General features: G+C 41.2%; 1 protein-coding gene across 1 annotated transcript in view; it reads left to right on the forward strand.

Annotated features, from left to right (window-relative positions):
- The first annotated feature begins 7,052 nt into the window (after window positions 1-7,052).
- The window catches only part of GRIK2 (glutamate ionotropic receptor kainate type subunit 2), a 668,139-nt gene continuing 647,713 nt past the window's right edge, over window positions 7,053-27,478 (forward strand). The window contains exons 1-2 of the mRNA XM_034991619.1: window positions 7,053-7,158; window positions 12,386-12,790. Of these exons, the coding sequence (XP_034847510.1) occupies window positions 12,676-12,790 (115 nt within the window). The 5' untranslated portion in view covers window positions 7,053-7,158; window positions 12,386-12,675. The remainder of the gene's footprint in view (window positions 7,159-12,385; window positions 12,791-27,478) is intronic.

Genomic DNA, 27,478 nt, shown 5'->3' on the forward strand with positions numbered 1-27,478 from the left:
AATAATAGCAGGCAGAAGTTTCAAGAGTTCTGAGGTCTGGCAACAATGACCTTCCCTGACCTAGAAGTAAAAAGAGGATCCCAGAACAATCCCACTCATCTACCCCACAATAATGCAATCTCAGCTCTATATTATGCCTTGGAGACCATGAGGCTTAACCCCAACTTGACCTTCATTTCTATTTATATCAGCCCTTACAAGGAGCCCTTGGGCTTGGAGATCATCCCATATCACTTCTTATTTCCAAATTGCTATGTAGATCCCCAAATCAAAACCCTCCCCCTGTACCCCTGTGAATTTTTAGTCTGTTACCAGCTTCTTCTCTGAATTTTTCCTTCAGAGAATTGCAGACCTCTCATGTGATGGCTGTTTCTCTTCCTCACCTCTGCTGCCACTAAGCCTGGAGATGGAGTAGGTGTTCTTGCTGCTTCCAGATATCAGTGTTCACTCTTCCTTCCTAAAACCCTTGAACTTTAAAGTTTATGCCAACAAAATTTACCACTTGTTAACCTTTCTTTCTGTACCAATGTTACTCGCAGTCCATTCCTTGAAGACATCTCATTGTCACTCTCACCAGAACTATTCCTGTGATCATTATTGATGATTTCAATATCCAAATCAACAATACTTCTAATATCCTGGCCTCTCTCCTCAGACTGTTACTCCTCTAACTATCTTGTCCTCTACCTACCTCCATCACCCACTCCCAGACTTCCCCCAGCACTATCCTACCAGAACTTCCTGTAATGGTGGAAATATTCTATATCTGATGTGTCCGATGGCCCAATATGGTAGCCATCAGACACATGTGGCTATTGACTATTAGAAAAGTGGCTGATTGACTGAGGAACTGCATTTTTTATTTATTTATTTTTTCATGTAACAGAACATTTAATTACATCAGTTTCCCATCAACACACTCTCACTTAATAATGATCATATTGGCCCTTTCCATTGGTTGGCAGGAGGCTCTTCCACCAAAGGGTCCCATGGTTTCCACTGTATCATTTTTCTTGTCAGACTTAGTTCATTTTCAGCCTGAAGAATCACCTCTTCTAGTTGGCCACCCTGAAGTTAGTCTTCTAATTTCTTAGCATCTGGTTCTTCTTTAACCATAATAAGCTTTTCATTTGTAATCTGTTCTGCGTACTTTCTATATGCTGAATTTTTAGGAATTTGCTCAAGATCATCAAGAATCTTTGTGTACAGGGGCGCCTGGGTGTCTCAGTCGATAGAGCAGTCAAGTCTTGATTTCAGCTCAGGTCATGATCTCAGGGTCCTGGGATCAGCCCTGCATTGGGCTCCCTGCTCAGCAGAGAGTCTGCTTCAGGATTCTCTCTGTCCCTCTCCATCTGCCCTTCCCCGGGTGCTCACACACACACTCTAAAATAAGTAAGTAAATCTTTTTTTTTTAAAGAATCTTTGTATACAGTATTCTTAGCCTTTTGTGTGGACTCTCACATACAGCCAATCCTACAAGGCTGGTGATCTTTTTCAACAAATTCACCATGACAGCTAATTTTAATTAATCAGTGTTTAAATTTAAATAGCCACATGTGACTAGTTGCTATCTTTAACAATGAGGTCCTGGACTTTTATCATTATCCAAAGCTATATCCTCTCTATAATTTTAAATTCAAGTATACTAACAACTTTTAAACCATCACCTCCTACCTTTTCAACTCATTCACTCTCTTCACTACCCCAGCTATATCAAAACTTCTACCGAAGAGTGATCCCACTATTCTATTAGCTTTCTTGATCCTGTCTTGCTTCTCTGTATCCTCACCAAGCAAGCAGGCACTTTTATGAGAGTTAGGATGGTAGGAACCAGAGAATAGTTAAGGAAGGTGTCTATGCAGCAAGGCAGCCTGGGATGGGGCTTTAGAGCTCACATAGCAAAAGTAGGCCCTCAACACCACACTTATAAACCACTTTACCTATTACCAATTCCTCCTGTTACTTGAATTAATGGACCCTTCTATTCAAGGCTAACCCCTCCACTTGTCTACTCAATCCCATCCTCTCTTGACTAGTTAAGGACATCCATCCATCTCTTCTCCAATATCAGTTGATTTACTCCCATCAGAATACTAATATTCTGTTTTATCTTCTGTTTAAAAATAAAATCCCTTGACTCCACTTTGTCCTTTAGATACTGCTCTGTTTCTCCTCTCTACTTTAGAGAAAATTTCCTTGGATGAAAAATGGTTTTATTCTCCTCTTCAATTCCTCTCCTCCTATTCTCTCCTGAACTTATTTTAGGCATGCTTTAATCTCTACCACTACTCCAGCATGCTCTCATCAAGCTCACTAGTGGCTTCCACATCATTAAATCAAGTGGTCAATTCTTAGCACTCACTCCTTTCACCTATCAGCAGCATTTAGCAGAGCTGAGCAGTCACTCATTTGGGAGATTACTTCATTCACCAGGCTTTTGGGAAAAATCTTGGTTTTCTCAGCTTTACTTAAAAATAATCTGTAATCTGGGGTGCCTGGCTGGCTTAGTTGTTCAGCGTCTGCCTTCGGCTCAGGTCATGATCCTGGGGTCCTGGGATCGAGTCCTGCATTGGGCTCCCTGCTTGGCGGGAAGCCTGTTTCTCCCTCTCCCACTCCCCCTGCTTGTGTTCCCTCTCTTGCTGTGTCTTTCTCTGTCAAATAAATAAATAAAATCTAAAAAAAAAAAAAAAATCTGTAATCTGACCTTTTTTTTTTTTTTTTTTACCATCCTCATGCTACTATCCTGGTGCTGTCCACAGTTGGCTCTTCTCTGGATTATTAGTAACCTCCTAAATGGTTGTCTTGCTTACATGCTGCCTTTTATTAAGTGTAGGCAATCTTAATAGCACAGCCAGAGATATCCTTTTACATTTATGTCAGATCATACTTCTCCTCTGGTCAGTCCCCTCCCAAGGCTTCGGTATTGTTTTTAGTGGAAAATCGAAACTCCTCTAGGACCCAACACTCTCTTGACTGGATTTTTTTTTTATCAATCTCCTTTCTCATCTCTGGGAATTGGCTTCACTGATTTTCCTTAGGGGCTTTACACTTGTTCCAATCACAGGACCTTAACACTTGCTGTTTCCTCTTCTTCCAGCTATGTACCTAGATCTCTCCCTTAACTGCCTTCAGAGTTCTACTCCAATGTCAACTACTCAGGGAGACCTTCCCTGACCACCTTATGTAAAACAACACCTTCCCGCATGCCCGTGTTCCCAGCATGCCCTATTCTGCTCACTTTGCCTTAGTTTTCTCTGTAACACTTCTTGCTATCTGACATCTTATATATTTGCTTGTCTATTTGTTTATTATTTATCTTTCTGCCACTAAACTGCCTTCAGTGAGGGCAGGGCTTTTGTTTAATTTGTTTACTGTCATTTGCTAGCGCTAGAGCACTGCCCGACAGAGAGTATGTACTCAGTAAATATACTGAGAGGTTTCAGAAATGAATAATAGATCCATTCTTCAAGGTCACGTATTAATTTTTCTGAGAGAAAAATCCATTAAGTCATTATGAGTTATTAATACCTCAGTGTAATTTATGTCCAGTTACAACTAAGAAAACTTGAGGGAGTAGGGACAGGTGGGAATCAGGACACCTAGCATCCGGGAATTGTCCTTAATGCACTCTGACTCTAAAGTTCTTGTTGTTGTTGCTTAGATTTCACCAGCTGTAAAATGATGTTGTTGGACTAGATTGGAGGTTTTTAGCCTAGGATCTAGGGACTGGATTCCCCCACAATGAGTTTCAGGGGATATGTGCATCTCCTATTGCTGTATGAAAAATTTCAAGGCCATGTAAACGTGTACATTTTTTTTTTTTCCAGATGAGAGAAAGTTCTGTGACCCTGAAATAGAGTAGAAGTCCTTGAAGTCTCTTTTAGTCTTAACTTCATATGATTCTAAGTTTTGAAAGAGGATGGCAGGAGACAGCCTGATGCTGCTCTACACAGCTAGAAGGCAGTCTTCATTCTGCCACATCCTGAGCAAGTCACTCCTCTTCTTTGCTTTGTTTTGTGTGACTTGTAAGATGAAAGGTTGGGACTAAATGATCCAAAGTAATACCTTTTGATTGTAATTCAATATAAACAAAGCTGATGGAGAAGACAAACAAACAAACAAAACCTGTAGTGAGTTTGGGAATTCAGACTGGTCCTTGCTGGGCCCTCAGGAGGCAGAATTGTAGACCTGCTAAAGTTCTAAGAGTACTTTAAGAGGGAAGAAAGGGAAGATAGGTGGTTCCTGCATAGGACTCTAGCTGAGGGACTCAGTGACCTCCTCAGACACAGAAGATTAATTCTTATGGATGGATGACTGGGAATGGAGAAGAAAAACTTCACTGTTGCCCCTAAAGAGACCTGGGGTCTGATTCCTTAAAGTATAACCTCATAAACACTGAAATAAATTATGGAAAATGTCTCCTTATAGTGTTGAAGAATTTTATTTTGAAGGGTTAAATGGGTGTGTGTAGTCTAATGCTCCCTTGTTATTCTACTTTTCTCATTAGAATTCAGGTAACATTTTGTTATTGAGGAAATGAATTTGTCATAACATGCATAATTTTGATTTGTTTCATTCTCTTAGCTCTTTCCCCCTGCCCGCCAAGCCCTTGCTAGTGCCTGTTATTTCTTTCTTTATAAATGTGTCCTGGTTGCTCTGGAAAAGAAATTTATGACTAGGTTCTAAGAATACACACAGCACTTAGAGGAAGTTGTTTGAAGCCTCTCCTTTCCCAGATAAAAGGAGGGAGGGGACAACAGTGTGGAATGTGGAAGGTTGATCCAGTAATCCCCTCATTCTTTCCTTCAGCACCCACTGCATGCCAAACCCTATGCTGAACACTTAAAGTCAAATGAGACATACTCCCTGTTCTACTCTCTCACAGCCACGACAAAACAGAGCCGGATGCCCTCACCCAGGGATTTGCTCTGGAATCTACTCTGTGCACAGCATTTTGCTCCTCCCTCCCTGGAAGTGGGAAAGCTGGATTCTATGATGACGAGAGTGTCTTTGGCCAGGAGACAAGTTGTCTCCATTCCTCCTGCGGGGGGAATGGGGCTGAATAGGGTATTTTTTCCGGGCCTGGCCCAAACTGGGCTGTGCCTCGAGGGCCCATTAGGCTGCAGGTCACAGCAGCTGGAGCCCAGGCGCCCAGAGCCAGTCACGCGTCTGTGCTGCCCGCTCCACGAGGCACAATGGAGTCATTGACTATTTATTTACTCCGTACAACAAGGCTGCTGTTGACTTAATTACAGGAGCCTCCCTGCCACCCCCTGGATCTTTAAATGACTAACAGACTCTCCATTGCCGCTAACTAATCTCTCCTTAACCTCTCTGAGTCCTGAGCCTCCCCAACCTGGGCGGGCGCAGGAGGCATGTAGGAGGTACAGAGATTCCGCAGTGGTGTCCAAGAAGCTAGAGGCTGGTGGTCTTGCTTGAGAGCCAGGTAGGGTTTGGGAGGACCGTTTCGGTTTGTTGCAGGACTAGGCTGAATCAGGCGCTAGCCCCAGGGCGTGCAGGGTGGCAATGCTGAGCCAGGCTCCGGCGGGGGCTTAATTGTAAGGGGGTTGCAAAGAAAGAAGCAACCAAAGGGCAAACTCTTGTCTCCAGCCAAGACAATCAGTGCCTGGAGACGCAGAGCCTCTCTACTTCCGGGCCTTCAAAATTACAGATTTGAGTGCCTCCGGGGAACAGAGCTGCTGGAGGACTCCGCAGGATCTCACCTGGCCACTTCCTCTTACAGCCCGTTTGCAAATTGTCTCCAGGCTCAGGGGCGGCCTGCGCCCGCTTAGCCTCATTTAAACCTTTTCGCGAATCCCTGCTCGCCAACTTCCTCCCGGGGCAACTTGCTAAGTCTCTGCTCTAGTTAATATCGTAGGGCCGAGGATAAAATAGCAATGGTATTGAATAGATGTTGACTTATCCGACCCAGAGGAGCAGAAATCAGAGATTGTTTGCAGAAGCTAATCGTTTCTGCTGAGAAGCAGGGGAAGCCTTTAGTGCTCGCCGCCAGCGGCTCCTCCCTGAAGCCGAGCCACGGGAAGATTCCTGGTTTTCGGTGCTCCTCCCCACCTCGGGCCCAATAAAAAAATCCTCCAGGGAATTTAGACGGGCGGCCGCCTGGCCGGGACTGATCTCCAGGCTCCTTTCTCCGACCTTTGAGTTTGCGACCTCAGGTTCTGCGCGCACCAGATGTCAAACCCCAACTTCTTTCTGCAATTTGCTTGGGTTGATAGTTCAAGGACCTGGGCGGGGCGCGGGGGGCGGGGGGGGGGTCGAAGCCGTTTGTCATTAGGCACCAGACAGTCACAGAGACTTCTCGCCAACACCCCCTCCCCCTGACACTCGGGAGAAGTGATTGCTTTCAGCAACGGAGGAGACGCGAGGTGAGGTGCGCGGATTCCAGGCGTCTAAGTGGGTATGGGCAGCGCGGTGGGCAGAGCATTAGTAGTGTACACAGGAGGCGTAGTTGGAGGTAAGTCGCAGGTCAAAATCTTTACCGCAAACCTCAAAGGGAAATTACAGTAGTTGGACTAAAAGGGCCACTTTGGAGACTACCAGCTGCTCCCCAGATCCTGGCAGCAGAGAAGTTTCGTTGCTATGGTTTCGAAGAGGTATAAAAGCCACCACCCAGAACCAAACGTGCTCGGGCTCCTTGTTTGTGTTGGGGGGCGGGGGGCAGGCGAATTCCTTGGGGGTTTGCAGCACTCCCTGACCGAACATCTCAGTCCCCGTCCCTCCATCCCAGAGCAGGCGGGGGTGTGCGCAGGAGATGAAGTCCCGGCCAGGGGATTTTTAACGTCCAAGCCTGGAGGCACCCAGAATTATCGCACTTTCGCTCCTGCGGTCTAGGTCCAGGGGCGAGCGCTGCGCCCTGGTGGCTGCAGCCGCTGGGTGTGTGCAGGGGCCGCGGGGAAAGGAGCGCGGCGCCTTTAAAGCAAGAGGCGAGGAACCCCCGCCAGGAGGCGTGTCTGTCTCCGCCGCCGCCGCCGCCGCTGCTCCGCGGTCTCCGTCTCCGCCGCCGCCGTCACTCGCGCTGGGCGCCCGCGGCTGCGCTCCTCTGTCCGGGAGCCGCAGATTTCCCACCCGACTTCCTCCGGCTGCTCCTCCCCGAGGGCCACCCCTCCCCCTCCCTGCCTACCTCACCCGCAGCGAGAGGTAAGGACTCCCCCCGGTGGGCTCTGCTCTGGGCTGCCTCCCGAGGTGTATGTTCCCACAGGAGGGACCAGGGGTGGGCGAGGGGCTTTTAACGGCTGGAGAGGAAGAAGGCGAACAGCAGCGCCGCGGAGCCCGGTGCGCTCAGGGCACCCGCGGGACCGATTCGCTGCGAGTGGCTTTGTCCCGCTCGCCTCAGCCAATTCCCGTCAAGGATACAACTGGCTCAGTTGGCTGCGGGCGCTCGCTTTCTCCATATAAAATAATAAGTGGACGTGTCAGGAAGTGGCCTCAGCTACTGGGACTCACGCGAGGCGAAGAGAGACAGATGGCAAGAATCTGTGTATCTGCCTGCGGGTCTGAAGAACTCCCCAGCCTTCCTTCCATCCGCCCATTTTTCCATTAACCCTGCTCTTTAGTTCTGTGCTGAACTACAGACATTCATTTTAACCAGTGCCAGTGTTGAGAGCTTCTAAAAAAACTCGGAGGGTGTCCCATTAGGGTAGGGGGAGTCACCCACCAGGGTGGATCATAAACGTTAAAAACTTTTAATGACTCTCACCCCCTGATATTTTTACCTCCAAGGAGTTCTTTACTAAATACCACGACTTAGGCTGAGGCTCCCTGGGTAATGATTTCCAGTTTAGAGAATAGGGGACGGACGTTAGAAAACTTACTACTACTATCCTCTTGGTAACACACAGATTACCTTCTAGCATTTCTTCATCTTCATACTGTAAGTATTCTGTCATCAGAAATTACCTTACGGATTAATGATTATTTTTATTTCAAAAGAGGTGATTGATTCATTTGAATCTTAATTAGCTTGTAGTTTAGTTACTGGAAGATAGATGATAATATTTCAATTTTGATTTGCCTAACTTTTTATAGGAACCGTTCCTGTAACCATCGAGACAGGTTTCAGTGGCCTTAGAAACTAATTAAACAATCAAATAAACAAACAAACAAAATGAAACACACAGAAGGAAAGTGATTGAGAAATAAATGATGCCTGGAGTCTTACCTGTTTGTTTTCTTCTATTTTAAAATGCATTGGGGATTGCACAGACTAAAATTTTTAAAAATAAAAAAGATTCCAGGACATGTAAAGCGATTCCAATTCAATTTCTTAATTAAGGTACACTTATTTTTGGCATCTAAAAATTAATTAAAGCTCTAAATGTCTTTAATCATCAGTGCAGCAGAATGTTGGTGGAACAGCTGGTATGTGTTCAGAATCACAAGGGATTGCATAGCATAGCATTCATAGTTAGAAAGAGCGAAGTGCAAGTATGCAACAGTGTGTTTTTAACTGATATCAGCTCTGACTTTATTCTCTGGCACCTCTAATGCCATGGATGAACAGCCTGTTTATTTTAGCTCAGCTTCCATACAACAGGCTACACACATGGAAGAATAGGTCAGGTGTTACTATTAGATGAGGTTTCTCAAATGTCACATAACAGCAGGACTTTGGTGACAAGTCAAGTAGAATCCTTAGAAAGAATTCCATGTGAAAAAAATTTAAATACAGATATGGCATGGAAGAACCTTTGAAACACCTTTGAAATTCAGGTTGTCCTGGGATATGTATTTGCTGTTTCTTGCAAAAGGTATAGGCATTGTCTTTTTAAATGTTATGCTGTAAGGATTATTACACATTTGTACATGCCCCAGCAGGTGGCAGCTAACTAGAATAAGATTCATTTTCACTGGGAGAATAGAAAACTAAAATTGCTTCTCAAGTAATAGTGCCCAAGAATAAGAGGTCATTAGTGTCAGTAAATATAAAAACACAGTGAAAGATGAAGGTAATGGCACTTTGTTGTTGTTGGAACAAGCTTTGCATGAACACGATATACATTTTGTTCTTTGCTAATTTATCACAGGCTTGATATCTCTTCATGTCAGCCTTCTGTGTTTGTGTGTTTGTGTGTGTGTGTAGGCTTACTTTAGATAAAGCTTCTCTCTATGTGTGCATATATGTGTGCATTTGCTGTTTGTCATCTCTGCTTTGACCTTGGAACCTACAGAGCTTTGGCTCCTAGAAATCAAGGTTGCCATATGGTTAAAATAGAGACAAAAAGCAAATGAAACTACGCAATAAGGTGTGTAAATCTCACTATTGGTAAATATATGATTGTCTGACACCAAATAGTATTTTTTTTCCCTTTGAGAAAGGAGCAAATTACAGAACTGACACAATTTTAAAAAGAGTTCAATCTGGTCAGTGAATACTATATAATGACTTTATCAATCCTTCATATAGCCTTAGAATTATGATGTGTGGTATCAGTATTGGGGAGAAACTTGCAATAACTTCAAAATTGCCCTACTCTGAGGTATCTTCTCTACAATCTATTCTATTCCATTCTATTATTGGGGAGGTAATCTTAGGATTTTTGTTGTTTTTGTTTTAGGTTTTTTTAGGGTTGTTGTTTTTGTCCTGGGAGTGAGCAGAGTTTAATGAAAAAGAATGGGAATTAACCTGATTACCCTTGTAACAGATGAAAAGCTGAAGGTGGAGAATTCAAGCAATAACTAATTGTACATTTTAGAAATGTCTTTAGCCACTGAATATTGACAGCATGTTATTCAGTATTCTGAATTCTTGGTGGTCTTTCCGGCGTTTTTTTAAATACTGAGAAACAGTAGTTTAGTGCTCATGAGGGAACTCACAGTTAATGTAGATGGCTTTTGTAGTACTATGCCCTGGAAAGGGATGACTATTAGCACATCCTGGGTATGCTAAGCAAACCCAGTAAGGCACACTGAAATATACACACAACACAGTTGACAAAATAGTCCTCTTGACAATGTGAACAATGCAATAGTTCAAATTCCCAGACTCTGTGTAGTAGAAATATTCACATTGTCACTTCAAATGGCACATTACCCATTCAATGTACTACTTTCAATGTACTACTCCAGAATAAATCAATGCCTGGAGCGCTGTCCGCGGTCCTGAAGAAAGGTCTTCTCCTATCCTGCCGAAGTTCAATTAGGCAGGTGGAGTTGTTGTCTGTGATGCTGAAGTCTTTCGGATTAGTTGATGGATGTAAATGAACCTAATTTAGCATATGTGCAAAATTGGGTCTTTGGGGACCAATTAATAGTAAGAAAAATTTATGATAGACTTTTTACTGTTTAATATACTGGGTAAGAACTTCATGAATCTGGAAGCTTGATCTTTCACTTTTCCAACTAGAAATCCAGTAAATAATCCCACAAAAGCCAGATAGTTTAAAATATTAGTTTTAAGTAGAGAAGTTACAACTGTAATGTCAAATGCCATTATGTTAACAAGGAGTTATGGTACATTTTGTTTTCCCAGGTTTTATTAAATGCTAACTATACTGCAAAACTGCAGTATTTTGATTAGTCACAATAGAACATGCTCTTTTCAGGTAGTGTATGTCAATCATGTTGACAGATGAAAAAACTAAGAATATTTATTGTTGCTCTGGCTGTCATTATTATATCTGCTAGGATCAAAAAGAGAAAGAACAAACAGAATAGGATAAATGAGACAACAAATACAGAACATATTGGACTATACATGTCTTAGAAGAGATATTTTAAACATGGACTGAAGGAGTCGCTAGATACCCTTGGTTTTAGCACAAGGTGTTCCTTTTAAAGTGCTCAAATAGTCAAATTATTTGATTGAATTGCCTGCTACACTGCAGAACTAGTCATTCATGATACTTATTTTTGACACTGCAGTTATGCCTCCACTTTTTTAAAAAGTCAATGCGCACTTAATGCTTTTGCAAAATGTAGCTTTATTCTCAAATCAGCATTTTATAATGCCTTAAGAAAAAAGTAGAATGAAAAAAATCGCTATGATGGAATGAAAACATTACATCGTTTTCTTGCTATCTGGAATAAATAGTACTCATATCCCTCCTTATTAAAAAATTAGATATTCTTCAAATAAGGTAGAATCTTATAATTTTTTCATAAGGTTTAACCTATGCCCTGTGAGTTGGTTATGAAAAACAGATTAATTTTAAGAAACAAGTCCAGCAGTTTGCGTTTCGTGCTACTTGATCACTTAAAATACTAATATGTAGTAATATGCTTACTACTAACCATTTCAGTTTCACTTATGAATGTAAAATATTAAGACTGGGTATTTTAATCTCTATGCCTGGATGACAGCATATTACTTATTTCAACAGCAAAATGTATTTTCATGTTAAAAGAATATATACTTATGTACTTTTCTTTTCATTGAATAAATTGCACGTGGTGAAAGCCAAGACAGTCCGTCACTGCTTGAAGACTCTAAATATTCTGACCAGAACACTAGGCAATAATAAGGCATTTTTAGACAAAACTGTGACACTCAGTGTCGCCCAAGCTATGATCCCATATTCTGCCTCTGAAAGAAAAACATATTCAAAAAACCAAAATGAGAACAAATTTGGGCATAAATTATTGAAGCTTTTGGAGTTTGTTATACCAACTTAAACATCATTGTCTTTTTATATAGGCACAATTATTTTAGATGAGCTAAAAAAAAAAAAATGGGTGGGAAAGTATGATTCCTTCATTTTAACTCAACAATTTTCCTCCTAAAAAGACCACTTGAAGAAATCTATTTTTTTATTCCTGGGTAGTAATCAAGGAATGTCCACTCAAGTTTTTAAAGACTATCTTGACTTCTGCAATTGCACTCTAATCTATATTCACTCCTGGACAAAATTTTAAGAATATAAACAAGACTTTCTTTCAGCCTAAACACAGGTTATATTTGCAGTAAATTCCTCTGCCTTAGACCACTTCCTTTTATACAACTTACAGGCAAAGTGACTTTGGTTTAACTTGTCATTTATTAAAATTCATCGGTGGATTGTAAGAAGTCCGCTTGCATACACCAGTCACTCTCTTAGCAAAGACTCTTATGGAAAATAAAAGCACTTTTCTCCACGTAAATAAATCCGACTTCTTTCTTGAAACTCAAGGCGGGCGTTGAGATAGGTTGCATAAGAGATATTGGGGAAGCTCGCTGGCGGAGAGCCTTAACAGGCAAGCAGCTATCTCAATTTTTCTCACTTAATCTTGGCTTCACGTCAGAAGCTGTGCGGCAGTGCAGTAGAATAGGGCCTGGCAAAACCTTTGCGAGCAAAGCGCCTTTTGTGCTGGGACAGTGGCTCATTACCGACGCCTCGGAGGTTCCCAAGGCTGGATTTCCTATTGATTTCCTCCTCCTTTGCTTCCCCAGGCTCGCGCGGCCGGACATTGTGGGTGTGCGTGCTGGATTTCTCCCGGATGCTCCCCGACTAACATGGATGTCCCACCATCCCTTGCAGTGGAAGGTTGCTCCTTGGCGCAGTGAGTGAGGAACATGCAGCGATTGCTAATGGGTTTGGGAAGCGGAGACTCCTTCCTCTCTGTGACCATGCCGTGATCGTGTCTGCGGCCACCACTCGACGCATCCTCATTCCTATCCGCACCGGGAGCCTAACGCTAGATCGGGGAAGTGGGTGCCGCGCGTGTGGACACAGAAACACCATGAAGATTATTTCCCCGATTCTAAGTAATCCAGTCTTCAGGCGCACCATTAAACTCCTGCTCTGCTTACTGTGGTTTGGATATTCCCAAGGAACCACACATGTATTAAGATTTGGTAAGATTCCCCATCTCTTTCTCTTGCGGGGTATCCGGCTCCGAGGCAGCCGGATGTAAACAGGCGGGCTCACTCTGACGGGCGGGTGGGCTCAATGCGTTGCAACCTGTTCACTGCTCCGGAGCCTCCCGGGGTTTTAAAGAACCCCCGCGCGTCATTTTCATTTCCTTTTCTCTTTCTTTTATTAAAAAAAAAAAAAAAAAAATTAGCCCCGGGAGGGTGAAGTGAGTGCCAGTGTGGTGGTGGTGGTCGCTGCATTACCTCCACACAGTAGCCGCAGACGGTGATGATGCTGGGGCACCGCCGGCTTGCGCCCGCCTCTCTCGGCGGGAGCCTTCCGGGCTTGGCGGGCTGGAAGCGCGCGTCAGGGCTCCACGCCTCTCCGCTTGCGGGGCTGAAGAGTCAGTATCTGGGAACTCCTTGGCAAGTTGGCGTCTGTCCGCTTCGGTCTGGGACTCGGACAGGTCCGCGAGTGAAAGGCGCTAACCCTTTTGATTTCTTTTGTCATCAGAGAGCCTTTTAGGTTAATTTCACCGCTTTTCCAGCCCCTGGTGCCTTTACGGGGACGCGGGGCTTTGAAAAATATTGTTGTAAGGTAGAGGCTCTACTTAGCAGGAGGAGACAGCTGCTTAGCTGAAGAGAAATAGCGGCCTAAGAAAGGTTTTTTTTTGTTTTTTTTTTGTTTTGTTTTGTTTTGAACTTGTGAGTCCTCCACTCCCAGCTTTCTTACCTGTCCTGATCTAATGAATGATTAACAGTGGTGAATGGGGCGGAGAGGAGTTGTGTATGGGAGTCTAAGTATGCATCTTTATTTCACTGTGGCATGATAAAAGAGTCGAGTGGCAGTTATATATTAGAGGAATCTATTACTTTCCTAAGCAATCGGGGTGCCTTTAGAGCTCAAAGGGAAATCTAAACATGGGATTCCGTGAAAACGCTGGTCAGAAGGTCTGCTTGGAGGAAATGAAGCGTGGGCAACACTCAGCTGCTGTGGATGGCCAATGGAGTTTTAGTAGGAGAAGAACTAGTCAGGGAAAGTTCCCTTAAGTAGGTAAGAGGGAGAGAGGAGAAAGCCAACAAGGTAAATGCTCCCACTGTGGGCGCCTCCTTTGACAGTTCAAGTGGATTTAGACCAAAGAGTGCGAGAAACCATATAATCCTGAGCATGCGTCTTTGAGATAAAAACAGATACATTAAGTCAGTCAAATTTAAGTTGAAGTGATTGCCTGCATATCCTTTCATGTCAACAGCATCTCTTCTCTTTCCTTTTTTTCATGTGCTTTTTCTGTAATGATAAAATCTCTCATCTTTCTCAGGCTTTGTGAAACCAGGGTAGGAATGAATGCTTTTCACATATTAAAAAAAAAAAAAGGGGGCACCTGGGTGGCTCAGTCGGTTAAGCGGCTGCCTTCGGCTCAGGTCATGATCCCAGCGTTCTGGGATCGAGTCTCGCATCGGGCTCCCTGCTCTGCGGGCAGCCTGCTTCTCCCTCTCCCTCTGCCTACTTGTGTTCTCTCTCTATCTCTCTGTCAAACAAATAAATAAAATCTTTAAAAAAAAAAAAAAAAAGGGAATCCTACCTTCCCCTCCCCCCATTCAACACATAAACACCTGGAGTCCAGAAGGCTGGTAATGACAGAGACAACAGGTCTATCTAAATTCCTACTGTAGTTTTTTTTTTTTTTTTTTTTTTTTTTTTGCTTTCTTCATGCCTTTAGATGGTACTTAAGCACGTTGCTCTTAGCAACAAGCGTCCACAGGAATGCCTGTTTTTTTGGATGAGATTAAACAGGTCCCTGTATCATTAAAAATGTGTGTGCGTTCAGCTGTTCTCTTTCAAGCATGGTAAATGCTACAGTATGGTAGTTTTGCCCAATATTTTGAGTAGTACAACGTACTTATTTGGAATACTGAGGTATCTTCTGAAATGTGTTTGTGAATGAGTGTGCCTTAGTGTGTTTGCTTGCGGACTGGGTGGGGAAAAAAAAAGAAGACTTGGAGCTGAAAAACTGCCACCGATACTCTAAAGATTTAATTATTGCTGGTCTGGTCTTGCAGCACAATATTTGCTGAATCATTAGATTGTTACATTCGCTGATCATTTCATATCTTCATATTAAAAATCTTGGCGACTATAGCAGAGTGTGTAGCAGCTTTCTAAAAGAGCTGACACACACACAAAAATATATTTTCCTAGACCAATGCTTACTAAGAATGTCCTTAAGAAATAGGAGAGTAGGCAAAGACTTTCTTGCAGTGCCTTGATACCCTAAACCAACAGCTCAGTTTTTAGATAACCTGTTATTTTCTCCATTAACTTCAGACATCTTCCACGTGGAGATCTATTTTCTCTGATTTCTGACCTGAGTTATGGGGAAGGATTGTGTACATTGTAATCATTGGACCATTTCCCCTGTTGGGGCTATTTGGATGCAGTGGTTTATTTTTTTTTTTTCCTTCTGGGGAAACATGTTTTGAGTGGACTGGATGGTTGGTTGAGAGTGTATAAGCCATTCTTGAGAAAGGTTAATTTCAAATTTGACTCCAAGGATCAACCAAAGCCTCATCCTTAGATCCGTTTCTTGTAAGGGTAGGGTTTGGATTTGCTGCTGAAGCAGCTACCCCTGGGCAGTGGCCTACCAGGTGCTGGTGAGAAGCACTGCCTCTGCTGAAGAGGTGGCAACTAGTCCCTTCCCCACTTCCTCCACCGACTAGGCTTGACTAGGAGCCGCCAGCCACCCTGCAACTCTGCCTCGCCTCGGTGCTATGGCAACTGCTGAGCCCAGCCAGGAAGCTGTCCCGGCCCCAATTCCCGTCAGGTGGTGGAAAACCACCCTCAAGGGCTCTATGCTGTCCTTTCTACCCTTAACCCCCGCCCTCCACATCCCCTCCCCCCACCCAAGGGCCATAACTTGACCCAGAACCCGTGTCCTCCTATCAAAGTCTGTGGATTGGGGAGCTGTCTGCACAGGGCGCTGACCCTTGCCTAATCGCTTTCAGTCCCCCGCCCGCAGGTCTTCCGGGTACAAAGCTTCACTCACTTGCGCAGGGGCTTTCTTACCCGCGCTCTCTCATTTCGCTCTCGCTCTCTCCCTCCTCTCTCTCTCATACACACACACACACACCCACACACACACACCCACCCACCCACCCACAGGCAAATGCACTCTCGCGATGCAAGTCTGACACTTTGGCACAATGACTCCTCTCTAGTGCTCAAAAAACTTAGGCAGCTACGCCTGGGAGCGCCTCTGTCCGGGCACACACCCCTCCCACCCCGACTGCCTCCTACTGAGCTTCACACCCGGGCCTGTTCCTCGTACCACGTAGCAAACATCTCCGAGAAAAGGTGTCCGGAGCGCTGACCCTAGGGCGGTTTCCCTAAGCTTTAAGACAGCCCAGGACAGTGAGGGAAGGGACCTGTGGTCAGCTGAGTCAGCTTCTCGGAAATGAGAGGGCAGGTGTCTCTCCGTGGGTTGTGGCAGTTTCCGTCTTCGATCCTGGCTGTGCACATCTTGGCTTCTCCACAGTGCCCACCTAGTGAGAGGCTATCAGGGGACAAAGTGGATCCCGGACAGTTAGAGTCAGTTCCCCCACTCCAGGTCAGGTCCAACGTTCTCAGAGCCAGCTTTTCCAGGTGCGGGAGGAGCTCCCACCCCCGCCGCTGCCCAGGCATTGTGGGTCCCAGGGCTATGTAAATGAGGCACCTTTGTGTCGCCGCAGCTGCGTCCTGGCCTTGCGCGTAGTTGGAGAGGGCAAAGGCAGGATCCTTCCGTTCGCGGGGGCGTGCCCCCAATACCACAGTCTCCCTGCTAAACTACTGCCGCTCTCAGTACTTGAACACTGCTTCTGTTACAGTAGACTCCCTTTCTTCCTGTTCCGTTCAGACCTCTGCTCCTGGGAAAGCGTGGGGGTAAAAAGTGGCTCTGCGGGGGGTGGGGGCTATACTGGGCTAGCAGTCCCTTTTGTAGTTTGGGGGTGTTGGCATCTTCTTTGAGCAGTCACTCCTCAAGCTACCACTTGTTTCCGATCTTTGAGGTCGGGTTATTTTTCAGTCCTTATCTGAACTGGCATTTAGAACGCCAGGAGCGAAGACATCAACCCAAACTTTCTCCCAAACTCTTGGACAGCTTCTCCAAGCTAGTGGTATCCGAGGAGCTGAGCGTGTGAGATATAGGCCACTTCTTTCCTTAAGCTGTTTCGACTTAGCTTTTCTTTTGAGCTTGCCAGTAGAACGGCTTTTTTTAAAGGCTTCGCAGGCGAGGTCTCCCCCCGCGCAGATGAGCTCAGACCTCTTTGCTGGCCAGCACTCTATGGCGCAGCACGTAGCCACCTCCCAGCACACATGGCGAAGGTGACAGCTCAGATAATAAAACCCATGACGTGAGAAGGAGTGGAAAGAGTTCCTATGGAAATCCCCCTATTTGCTGGACATCCCATGTGCTCCCAGATAGAATAATTAGTAGCAGATGTACTACAGCATGAAGGAGGGTGAGTGAATTGACTGAGCTTAGAAGCCGCCACTCTCTGCTAGTTCTTTGAAACCCATTTTTCTTCTTTTGGGAGGTGAGGTGGGCGGGAGGGAGGAGTGGCCTTACATCTGGAAGCAGGAAAACTGGCTCTTGAGAGGCGGGGATGGGGGAGTAATAGCGGCTACTGTTTGCAACAGATAAAGCCCGAACACCTGCTCAGCTGAGCTCTGGAAAGCAGGGGAGGGAAATCTTTCCAAGAATTGCCAACACAATGGCCACTAAAAAAATTCTGTTTTTCACATAAGTTCTCACTTATTCTTAAAGCTTCAAAGACTAACTCTGATGTGATCCATCAACAGAGGCACACTCATGTCAGAAAATGACTTTGAAAAACGATCTTTTCGTCCTCTAGAAATAGCACCCCTTCTCCACCCAGACACATGGAACTCAACACATTTTCAGGCTTTGTGAGGTTGTCTTTCAGAAGTGAACAGAGTTTATATGTCAGTAGACAATTTTTTAGATAGACACCTTCTGCTCTTTGGTTTAATTCAAGTGATTATTGCAGTGTGTACATTCCCTGAATTCTCAGATGACACTGTTTCAACATTTACTCAGCACAGGAAAGTTAATGTGAATTGCTCCCACACAAAGGAGGAACATACCATAGACCAAACACGGGATGTATCATTGATTATCAGAGCCTTTTCAAGTCTATTCACCATTAAATAAAGTGTTGTCTGTGATAAAGATGACATAATCTTTGATTTTCTTTTAATTGTCAACATTTCTGATACAGAAAATGCTTTGCTTTTTTGTAGCAGAAATTCAAGGGTGAGCAATTCATTTTCTCTTTCTGTCCTTAAGATTTTACTGTGTTATTGTAGGTCTACTTATACTTGTTCCCTGAAAATTATCAATGTCCGTTTTTACACATCAGAGTAGAAAGCAGTTCACTATTTTTCAATTGCACTATATTTAAATCATTAATCCACTGCATCCATAATACCTGGGGTTTGTGGGAGACCTTAGGTTTTCCCTGGTAGAGTAGTCTGATGTATTGAAATGGAATTGTTGATTGTCTCGAATTTGGGTGATGATGTAGTATTATCTTCTATGGGCATTCAATTCATAGTCCAGTTATCAAGGTACTAGAAATGCTTCAAATGTATCTTAAACCCTAAATCTTAGCATGAAAGGTAAGGTCAAAAGCCCCTGAGAGGGAAGGAAGTAGGTGCACATCATCATTATTGACTGGTCTAGATTAAACATGAAAGAGGAAGATTTCAATCTGATAACGTCATAGGGCTTCCTGTTTTTCTTTGCTGCTTCTACTGACAATTTTGTAAGGTAATTAAATTGGCTGATTGAAGTCACGGTGGTCATGGGGCGATAAAGACCATTTGGATTTAATGGAATTTAAAACAACAGAGCACTAAACACAACTCTTACCGAACAAGAATTTTAATGGCCCATTCCTGGTGCTGACTGAATAGAATGCCCTTAACAAGTTTAATCGAAAGGGCAAGGCAGATTAGCACTATATAGTCTTTATGGTTGAAGATTGGGGAATTAAAATTATCCCTTTAAAAGACTCATTAATGCATTATCAAGATTTAATGTAGGTTAAATAAGCTTTCTTTAGATCTTCATCATATATGTGAACCTAGGTTTAGGAGCAAGTTTCAATAAGGAAATATTTTTAAGAGCTGACCTAACAAATTGAATTATGTCTCTTATTTCAAACACAAAAGGCATTTAAAATTCTTTGAGAGTATACAGGGTGTTGAAGGTAGGTGATGATGAATTCTTTCTTTTCTGTAACTGAAAATAACAAATTTCGTTGTTTAAAGTTTCATCATTTTTTTTTTTTTTTTTTACTTATAAACAAAGCTTGTCTATAGTAGAGAAACTGCATAGGTAATAAAGAAGTTCTCAATATAGTCATAGATTTTTGATGTTTTATGTTGTCTTTTTAATCCTGTCCTTTTTTTTTTCTTCTCACTGAAAGTTCTGCATTCAGGTTACCACACTTTAGTCCATTCAGGTCCCTTCCCCCCCCAAGAAGGGCGGTTCCCTGCTTTACATTGGAAACACTGAAGAACAGCCAGTCCCAACGTAAAAGTCAAGCCTCAATCTGTTATGAGATTGTTCACCCCGCCAGCTGTTTCTTTCCTTGTGGAATTGTCTACTGAAAGCTGTCCATTCCTTCGATAATTCCAAAAAGAAACCCCAAATCCAAGTTTTCATATAAAAACCTCCAAGATTTTAATTGTACACAATTTAAAAATTTGTTTTAAAAAATCTGAATTGAGGGCGCCTGGGTGGCTCAGATGGTTAAGCGTCTGCCTTTGGCTCAGGTCATGATCTCAGGGTCCTGGGATCGAGTCCCACATCGGGCTCCCTGCTCCTTGGGAGCCTGCTTCTCGCTCTGCCTCTCTCTCTCTCTCATGAATAAATAAAATAAAAATCTTAAAAAAAAAAAATCTGAATTGAGGAAATCAAAAGCAGCAAGCAGCCTAGAGGTCACCAGTTTTCACCCTCCAGCCCGCCCCACATTCCACAGGTTCTCTAAGGAACACAGACTTTTCTCACTCTTTCTTGATCCCCAAACAAGTAAGCCTCCTTTGTCTCACACCTTTAGGGCCGAACATTTCGTATTGTATTTTCAAAGCAACAAGTTTAAAAGCAATTGGTTTAATAAAACCAATCTGATAAAACCTATGTGAGTAGGAGGTTAGAGATGACCATCAAAATCTATCTGTAAGATTTTTAAACATTTTTCATGTTATTTTTGTATTTGGGCTTTGACATACCTCTGCATTTATGGCAGCATTCAAATATAGTATTTGCTTATAGATTGCTTTCAAACCATTTATTTCCTAAACTAAAAACTCAACATTCTTCTCTGGATTTAGTGGAGAGCCAGGTCACTAGACAGTAGGGCTTATGTGTGAAGATCTGAAAGAGTCTGGGGAGGGGCCCTGGGTGGTGCAGTTGGTTATGTCTACCTTTGGCTCAGGTCATGATCTCAGGATCCTGGGATTGAGCCCCTGCATTGGGCTCCCTGCTCAGCGGGGAGTCTGCTTCTCCCTCTCCCTCTGTGCTTTCTCTCTCTCTCTCAAATAAATAAATAAAATCTTTTTTTTTTTTTTTTTTTTTTAAAGAAAGAGTCTGGGGAGGTTGTGGCTTTCAGATATTTTCCCCACAGATACATGTAATTCTGTCAGTCTTCCCTTTTGGTTGCGCATCTGCCCTCTTCCATGGCCTTGTTGTAAGACAAGTATATTCTGGAAGGGAGGGCACATAGTCCCTAGACTGTAAAGTTAGGATGAGTTTATTAGATTGATGGATTCTGTCTGTGACAGAGGTGCTCAGATACAAAAGAGAATACCCAGTGCCTAAGGGAGTGCTGAGTGATTAGCACTGATGTGAAGGGGAGACTGAGAAAACAGAAATCAAATGCCATTGGATACAGTCTTTTCTAGATTTACTGCCTAGCATCTCAGTGCTTTGTAAATTGATCTTTTTGCTTGTATTGGTCCACATGTTTGAGCATATGTAATTATTTTAAATAAGATGTCAGTGATATTCTTACATTGACATATCTCTTCCCAATCAAAAGGATCTTTAAATGCTTTGCATACCCTTTAAAATCAACAACTACTTTTCCATCATTGAACTAGAGCAAGTATTTGTAAGGTGTTGCCTCTAATTCCCATTTCCCTTACTCTGAGTCCTTGACTGATCACGATGGGAATACTGCTCAGCTTAAATGATCAACGAAGCAAAGCAAATATTAAAGAAATGTCCTGTTTCCATATAATAGGGATTTGATCTATTTTATAGATCTATTTTTAATATTGCCCTTCTTTTTGCCAGCTGAAGCTTCTGTATTCAGATTATCATAGCTTGTAATGTAGAGGTCCTTCCCTGCCCAGAAGAAATGAATATTCTGTCAAGATGAAGGGGGCTTTAGAGATCATCAGATCTAGGATCCTCAGTTTAGAGATGAATTGCCAAGAGCAGTTAAATAGCTTCAGTCACAGATAATTAGTGTCAGATTTTACACCCAAACATGAATATCTTGACTCTCAGTCTAGTGATGTTTTTCAGTGAATTATGTTATTTTTCCAATGTAGCCTCTGACTCTGTGCTTTGTATCAATTTTAGGAAAAGCCACTGGTTCTGGTAGCTCCCTTAAACATTTGCCTACTTTGTTTTCTTCATCTTTCTTTCATAGAACATTATCTGATAGGTTATCCCTTCTTTCTTTTTCTCCTTCTTTTTTGTCATTCTCCTTTCCCCTCTTCTGTGCCTGCCAAGGTCCTTTTTCCCCCACATCCAAAGCTTTAACCACTTCTACTCATACAATGAATAGTAATTGAGTATATATTATGTGTCAGGCAAATAGAAATCTAAGACCCAGCTTCTGCCTCAAAGAGTTTGTAGTCTAATTAAAGAAAAAATATTGCCTATATAGAGGGAGAGGTGCAGAAAAGATATACAATAGGTGTTTAAAGGAGATTATTGTGGGTTTGAATTTTTATAGAAGAGATGGGACTCTGGTTGGGGCCTATAAAAAATTGTGATGGGGAGGTGGGGGTGGGGGTGATAGGGAACAGGGGGCTGTATCATTGACAAAAGACTCAGCACAAGAAAAGAAATTTAGTTAGAAATTAAGAAGGTGAGCTTTGGGAGACGGAATGGACCAGCTCTGTCCTCATATCTATCTTTCTATCTATAGAGGATAGATAAGGCCTTGCTTTTTCAGAGCTTTAATATTTAGGTCATAGGATTTGGACTCCTGTATGTAGCTTCTGGAAAGCCACTGAAGGTGAAAGGATGAGCTTTATTTAGCGTGCAACAGTAGTCAAGTGGTTTCTCAGACTACTGCTTGTGTTTTATGAAGACTAAGTGGATCTCCCTTCTCTGTCTTACTGAAATGAAAGCAAAGGACCCATCCTTGTCCTCAATCATTGAAGCCTTTAAGAAGTTCTTGGTCTGGGGTCACAGATACCTCTGAAGTGAAATCCTGAAATGAAATGAAGCAATGTTCTTTTAACATATGGCCAGATGACGTGATTAAGCAAGGAAAAGTTTCCAGTTAATCCAAGGAAAAATGCACGGGAGGACAATTTAAAAGTACTATTAGCTTCTTTGAGGAATAAAAATAAATTGCCTCCAAGAAATTCTCAATGTTTGTTGTCTAACTTGAAGAGCTCCCCCTTCCTTGAAGCATTATATATGTGTATCTATATAATAATTATATATATATATCACTGTGTTATAGTTATATATAATGTAATAAAATTATTTTAAATCAGAATTAAAAGTTAAATTTAAAAATAATTTTAGTAGAGTAAGTTCATTGTTAATAATATTTTCTAATTCTACATGCATTTAGGACCTAAGACTCTGAGTTTAGTTGAGTTATGAATGTTACTCTTGACTTTGTCATCTAGTAATCATAAATTAGGAAAAATCATTAAATTGTGCTGGGCCTTGATTTCCATTTCTAGAGAATGGATATTATTTGCTATGTGTCTATCTTCCAAGGAAAATATTGGAATTAATATGAAAATGTATAGAACATTCTGCTTAATAGCAGAAAATAACTTTTGGAATTGAAAGTGTAATTGTTTATTTACCATGTGTTTGAAGCAAAGTAATATTTGTTAATTTCATGTACATTTAATTCAACTTCTTAAACTGTGCATAAACATTTAAGATAGTCTGTCTTTTCTAAATTACCCTCAAATACTCTTCTTCAGAATGCACTTGAAGCTATTATAAACACATTGAAAAAGGATTTATTGTCTAATAGAACAAACTTATTCTGAGTTAGTAGTTTTATAGAAGAGCAGGGCCATAGTTTCTGTTTCTTCTTTAACATCAGGAGTTTGGCATTATCAAATACCCAGAACACTAGTAGGAAACAAGTCATAGCTAAAATAAAAAATAATATGCAAAGATATTATGCTAAGTCCTTTGCTTTAAGATTTTTCACAACTGCATAGTTTTTCTATTTGTTTGTATTCACAAACATTTTCTGGAAAACTGTGTGTGATTTCATATATACTTCATTCTTCATCCATCTGCCCATGATGAATTTTTAGCTGTTATTCAAGTTTTGTATTTCAAGTCACACAAGGAACTGTATTTGATCCATTTGTGTTGATTCAGGAACATTACATAAACAGATTTGTTACAGCTGTTTGGGATAGATAAGTGGGACTTTTCTATGATTACACAGGTATCTTTATCAAGGAGCTGTGTTAGGCAGTCTTTCTGGAGCTTACTCTTTAAGGCATAGGATAGACTTCGGTGCCACCCTTACACCATTAACCTCACTATCTTTCCCAAGGTGTTCCTAACTTACCTTTGGCTATTTTTTTCCCAAGATCTAACCCAGTGTTGGGGGGCTCAGCATAGAGGTGGATAGAGACAGATGAAGATGCCTCCTTCTACCTCACCTGCCACATTGGAGAATCCAGGGGACCATTTGGAAAAGTGTGTTCAACTTATAATACACTTTTATGTATGGAATTTTTTTTAAGTTTTCAAAACTTCAAAATATGAAGTTTATTAGGAAAGTTTCTTGGATGTTGAGGATAATGAGGTTTTGGATCAGCGAATCTCAACTGTCAAGAGGGGGATCAAGGAGAGCAGTCTTAAGATTTTTATGATAATCTGTAGGAGGAATGGACTAAATACAAGTTGAAAAACACTTTCCTATCTTAAGTCTAGTTTTTGGGTTTCCTGGAAGCAGCCTGCCCATCATGGCAGAATTGATGCTAGAGTAGGTGAAAATACAGTTGAGTTCTTGCCTCCAGGGGTGAAGGAAAGGGCAGTTTTCCATTCAGTCATCTTTCTCTGAGGATTCTAGGTTGATCCCTCATGAAGCCTACCTGGAGATAAGGGGTAATATTCCAGTCACTCATCCTCAGCTTGTTCTGTAACATACACTTCTCTTCCTTTTGCTCTTCCATACACTGATTGTCCTTTACAATCTAGATCAAGTTTGCTTCTTCCAAAAGGTCTGTGTTTAGATAGGAATTCCATAGGGTAAATTCAAGCATTGGCAACAAACTTTGATCAGACCAATGGCTCCCAAACCTCGTTTCACTCAGAATGGAAGGAGCTTTAAATAATTTAAATTCCTGGTTCCCAAACCTAGGTATTTTGTGGATTAAAATGTTTCATTTTTTTTGGTTTTATTTAGATTCAAGTTAGTTAACATACAGTGTATTATTAGTTTCAGAAGTAGACTTTAGTGATTCATCGGTTGCATATAACACCCAGTGCTCATTATATGAAGTGCTCTCCTTAATGCCCATCACCCAATTAAGCCTCCCCCCCCCACCTCCCCTCCAGCAACCCAGTTTGTTCTCTATAATTCAGAGTCTTTTACTGGTTTGTCTCCTTCTCTGTTTTTAACCTATTTAAAATGTTTCAGTTTTTAACAGCTGCATAGTTGTAGTACCTTTGCTTTTTTTTTTTTTTTTTGTTAAACTCCTATGTAGTGTACATAAAAGAAATAAAACTCCAAGACAGGCTGAGAATCAATTACTGAGCTAGAAACTCCAAAGAGTTTTGACCTTATAATTTACAATCCCTCTGTTTATAATGAGCAAATGCTTCAGCTTTCTGGATTGGCAGTTGATGATCATGATCAGACTGTATAGAAATGAGTAAGTTTTATAGGTGAGGATTGTGGCTTAGATATTTTACTACCCCTCATAACATACATAGTGTTGGGCTCTCGGCATACCACTGGAAAAGCTGACTGATTCTTTAAAACCTAAACATTTGAGTATTCATACTCATATAACTGAGCCCACAGCCCAAAGGGACCTTAAACAGGTATTATTTTACAAATAATGTCTAAGATGATGTATAGTTGTGGGACCTTTCCCTCTTAACCTCCTACCAAGGGAGCCCCTAACAGATCAATTTAAAGTTTTGTTTCCCCAAAATCTATCAGAAAATAATTCTGGTAGACAGTTGCTATAGTTGAGAGGACACTGACTCGGTTGCCATGAATATATGCAAATGGCCTAGATCTAGGCTAAAAATAGGAGTCTAACCTAGGTGGTGTTCATTGGAAACCTCTTGGACAATTCTATGCTCACCCCTACCCCCAGCTTCATTGCTCTGATTACAGTCTCTGGGTCATTGTTAGGTCATGGTGCCAAGAATTGAAATCTGGACATGATGTTTGAGTTAAAACCAGAATGCTCTTATGTATTTGTTTTAGACACTGTCAATCATTCCATATGCCACTTTAACATTAAAACTGATAATTTCTTTATCTGTCCAAATTATTGGTAAGTAAGTGTTTTTCATATTTATTGCCTACTAGGTAAAACATTAGTTTATTAAGTATATTCCTATAATTTAACTGGGAGACTATACAGAATTATATACAGAAGACACCTTATTGATGGTATAATTTAATATGCGTAGATTGGTTAGATAGTCTAATGTATTAAAATCATCATAATCACATGCTAATCATAATTTTAAGATGAATATTGAAGAAATTCATCAAATTAAGTTTACTATTCCTCAGAAGTTTTTTTTTAATTGGGCTCAACTATGTTTACCAATATGTATTCAAATATTATAAAGTCTTTTAATTAAAATGGTTCAGAGGGGATTTAACAATTGAGAACATGTAAATATGTAATTTCAGAAAAATGTATCTGCTGGTCTGCAGTTCTCTGGAAGACAAATTATGAAAAATTCTTTTATATGACATGAATTTCACAGTAGGTTTTATTCACATATATTCATCCAATTGTAGTTCCAGAATTATGATGTTTTTAACCTCTCCATTTGTGTAGGATGAACTTATATATATGTAGGGTATATAAAATGCTCACAGTAGATAAAAAATTAATAAATTTAGATTTATTCAAGGATATTCATTTATTGGCTCTAGGTTGGAGTCTCTGACTTTATTAAATTTGATATCCATAAGTAAATATTAAAGGAAGTGAATTTCTCTAAGTTCTTTGAATTTTGTACCTTTTATTTCCTAGCAGGTAGCCAGACTACATCAACATTTTTAATACAAACAAGGATAGAATCTTAGCTAAGATTTCGAAGTGTCATATTTTGTAAGCGAACTGTGAAGAGAATTTTAACCCTCCAATTTGTTTATTGTTTTTCTATACTGTATATATTATAAAGCCACTAAACTTGAATATAAAAAAAATCACTACATGTTAATAAGAAAAAGCCCTATTTAGTATAAGTAATCTCTCTTCCTCTCTTTTATTAAAATTATTCTTCAAGAAAGAGTGATAAAGCTAAATCGTTTATCAGAAGATAAAGTAATGCTTTATACTATGGTTGTAAGAAGGATGCTGAAAACTTCCCCTCAACTCTCAATTTTGATTCCATTTTCAATTTAAATTGCCATTCAATTCACCAAGCATTGGCTGAATAAATTCAGCACGGGTATCTGGTTCAGTTCTTTGATTATTGACATAATACAATAATTGGGAAATAAGATATAATTAAAGCTTCAGTAAATATGAAATTTTCCCTAAGATATAGTTTATTATTTAAAAAAATACATTATATGAAGGTTCCTAATGGTGCTGTTTTTTACTGACAGGCAGCAAGATGTATGTTTTTCTTTTTTTTTTTTTTTAAAGATTATTTATTTTAGAGAGAATGAGAGAGAGCGAATGAGCAGGGGAAGGGGCAGAGAGAGAACTCCCTTCTGAGTGCAGAGCCCAACTTGGGGCTCAATCCCAAAACCCTGAGATTATGACCTGATCAAGAGTTGGCCCCTTAACCTACTGAGCCACCCAAGCACCCAAACTGTATGTTTTTCAATTCCATTCTATAGGTTCTATTTCAATATTTTATTTCAGTACCTTGCTAGAATGAAGATTCACTTTATTGACTTTTAAGGAATTTACATTTAGTTTGATATAATTTATTAAAATGTACATATATGGAAATAACTTTCCTCTAATACTTAGAGTATACACTCTGATATATACCACATAATATATTGCATATTTCTAATGTATACATATCTATAATATTTACATCTCTGTGCAAGCAGTCAATACTCCAATTCATTATCTATTCATTCATTCTTTTAATCATTCATTTAACAAATGTTTAATTGATTACCATATGCCAGATACTGTGGTGGGCTCTAGGATACTAAGAATTTGAGAGTAAAAAGAAC

The sequence above is a fragment of the Mirounga leonina genome, unplaced genomic scaffold, assembly GCF_011800145.1.
Source record: "Mirounga leonina isolate KUSES-001 unplaced genomic scaffold, KU_Mleo_1.0 Mir_53, whole genome shotgun sequence".
Taxonomy (NCBI): Eukaryota; Metazoa; Chordata; class Mammalia; order Carnivora; family Phocidae; genus Mirounga; species Mirounga leonina.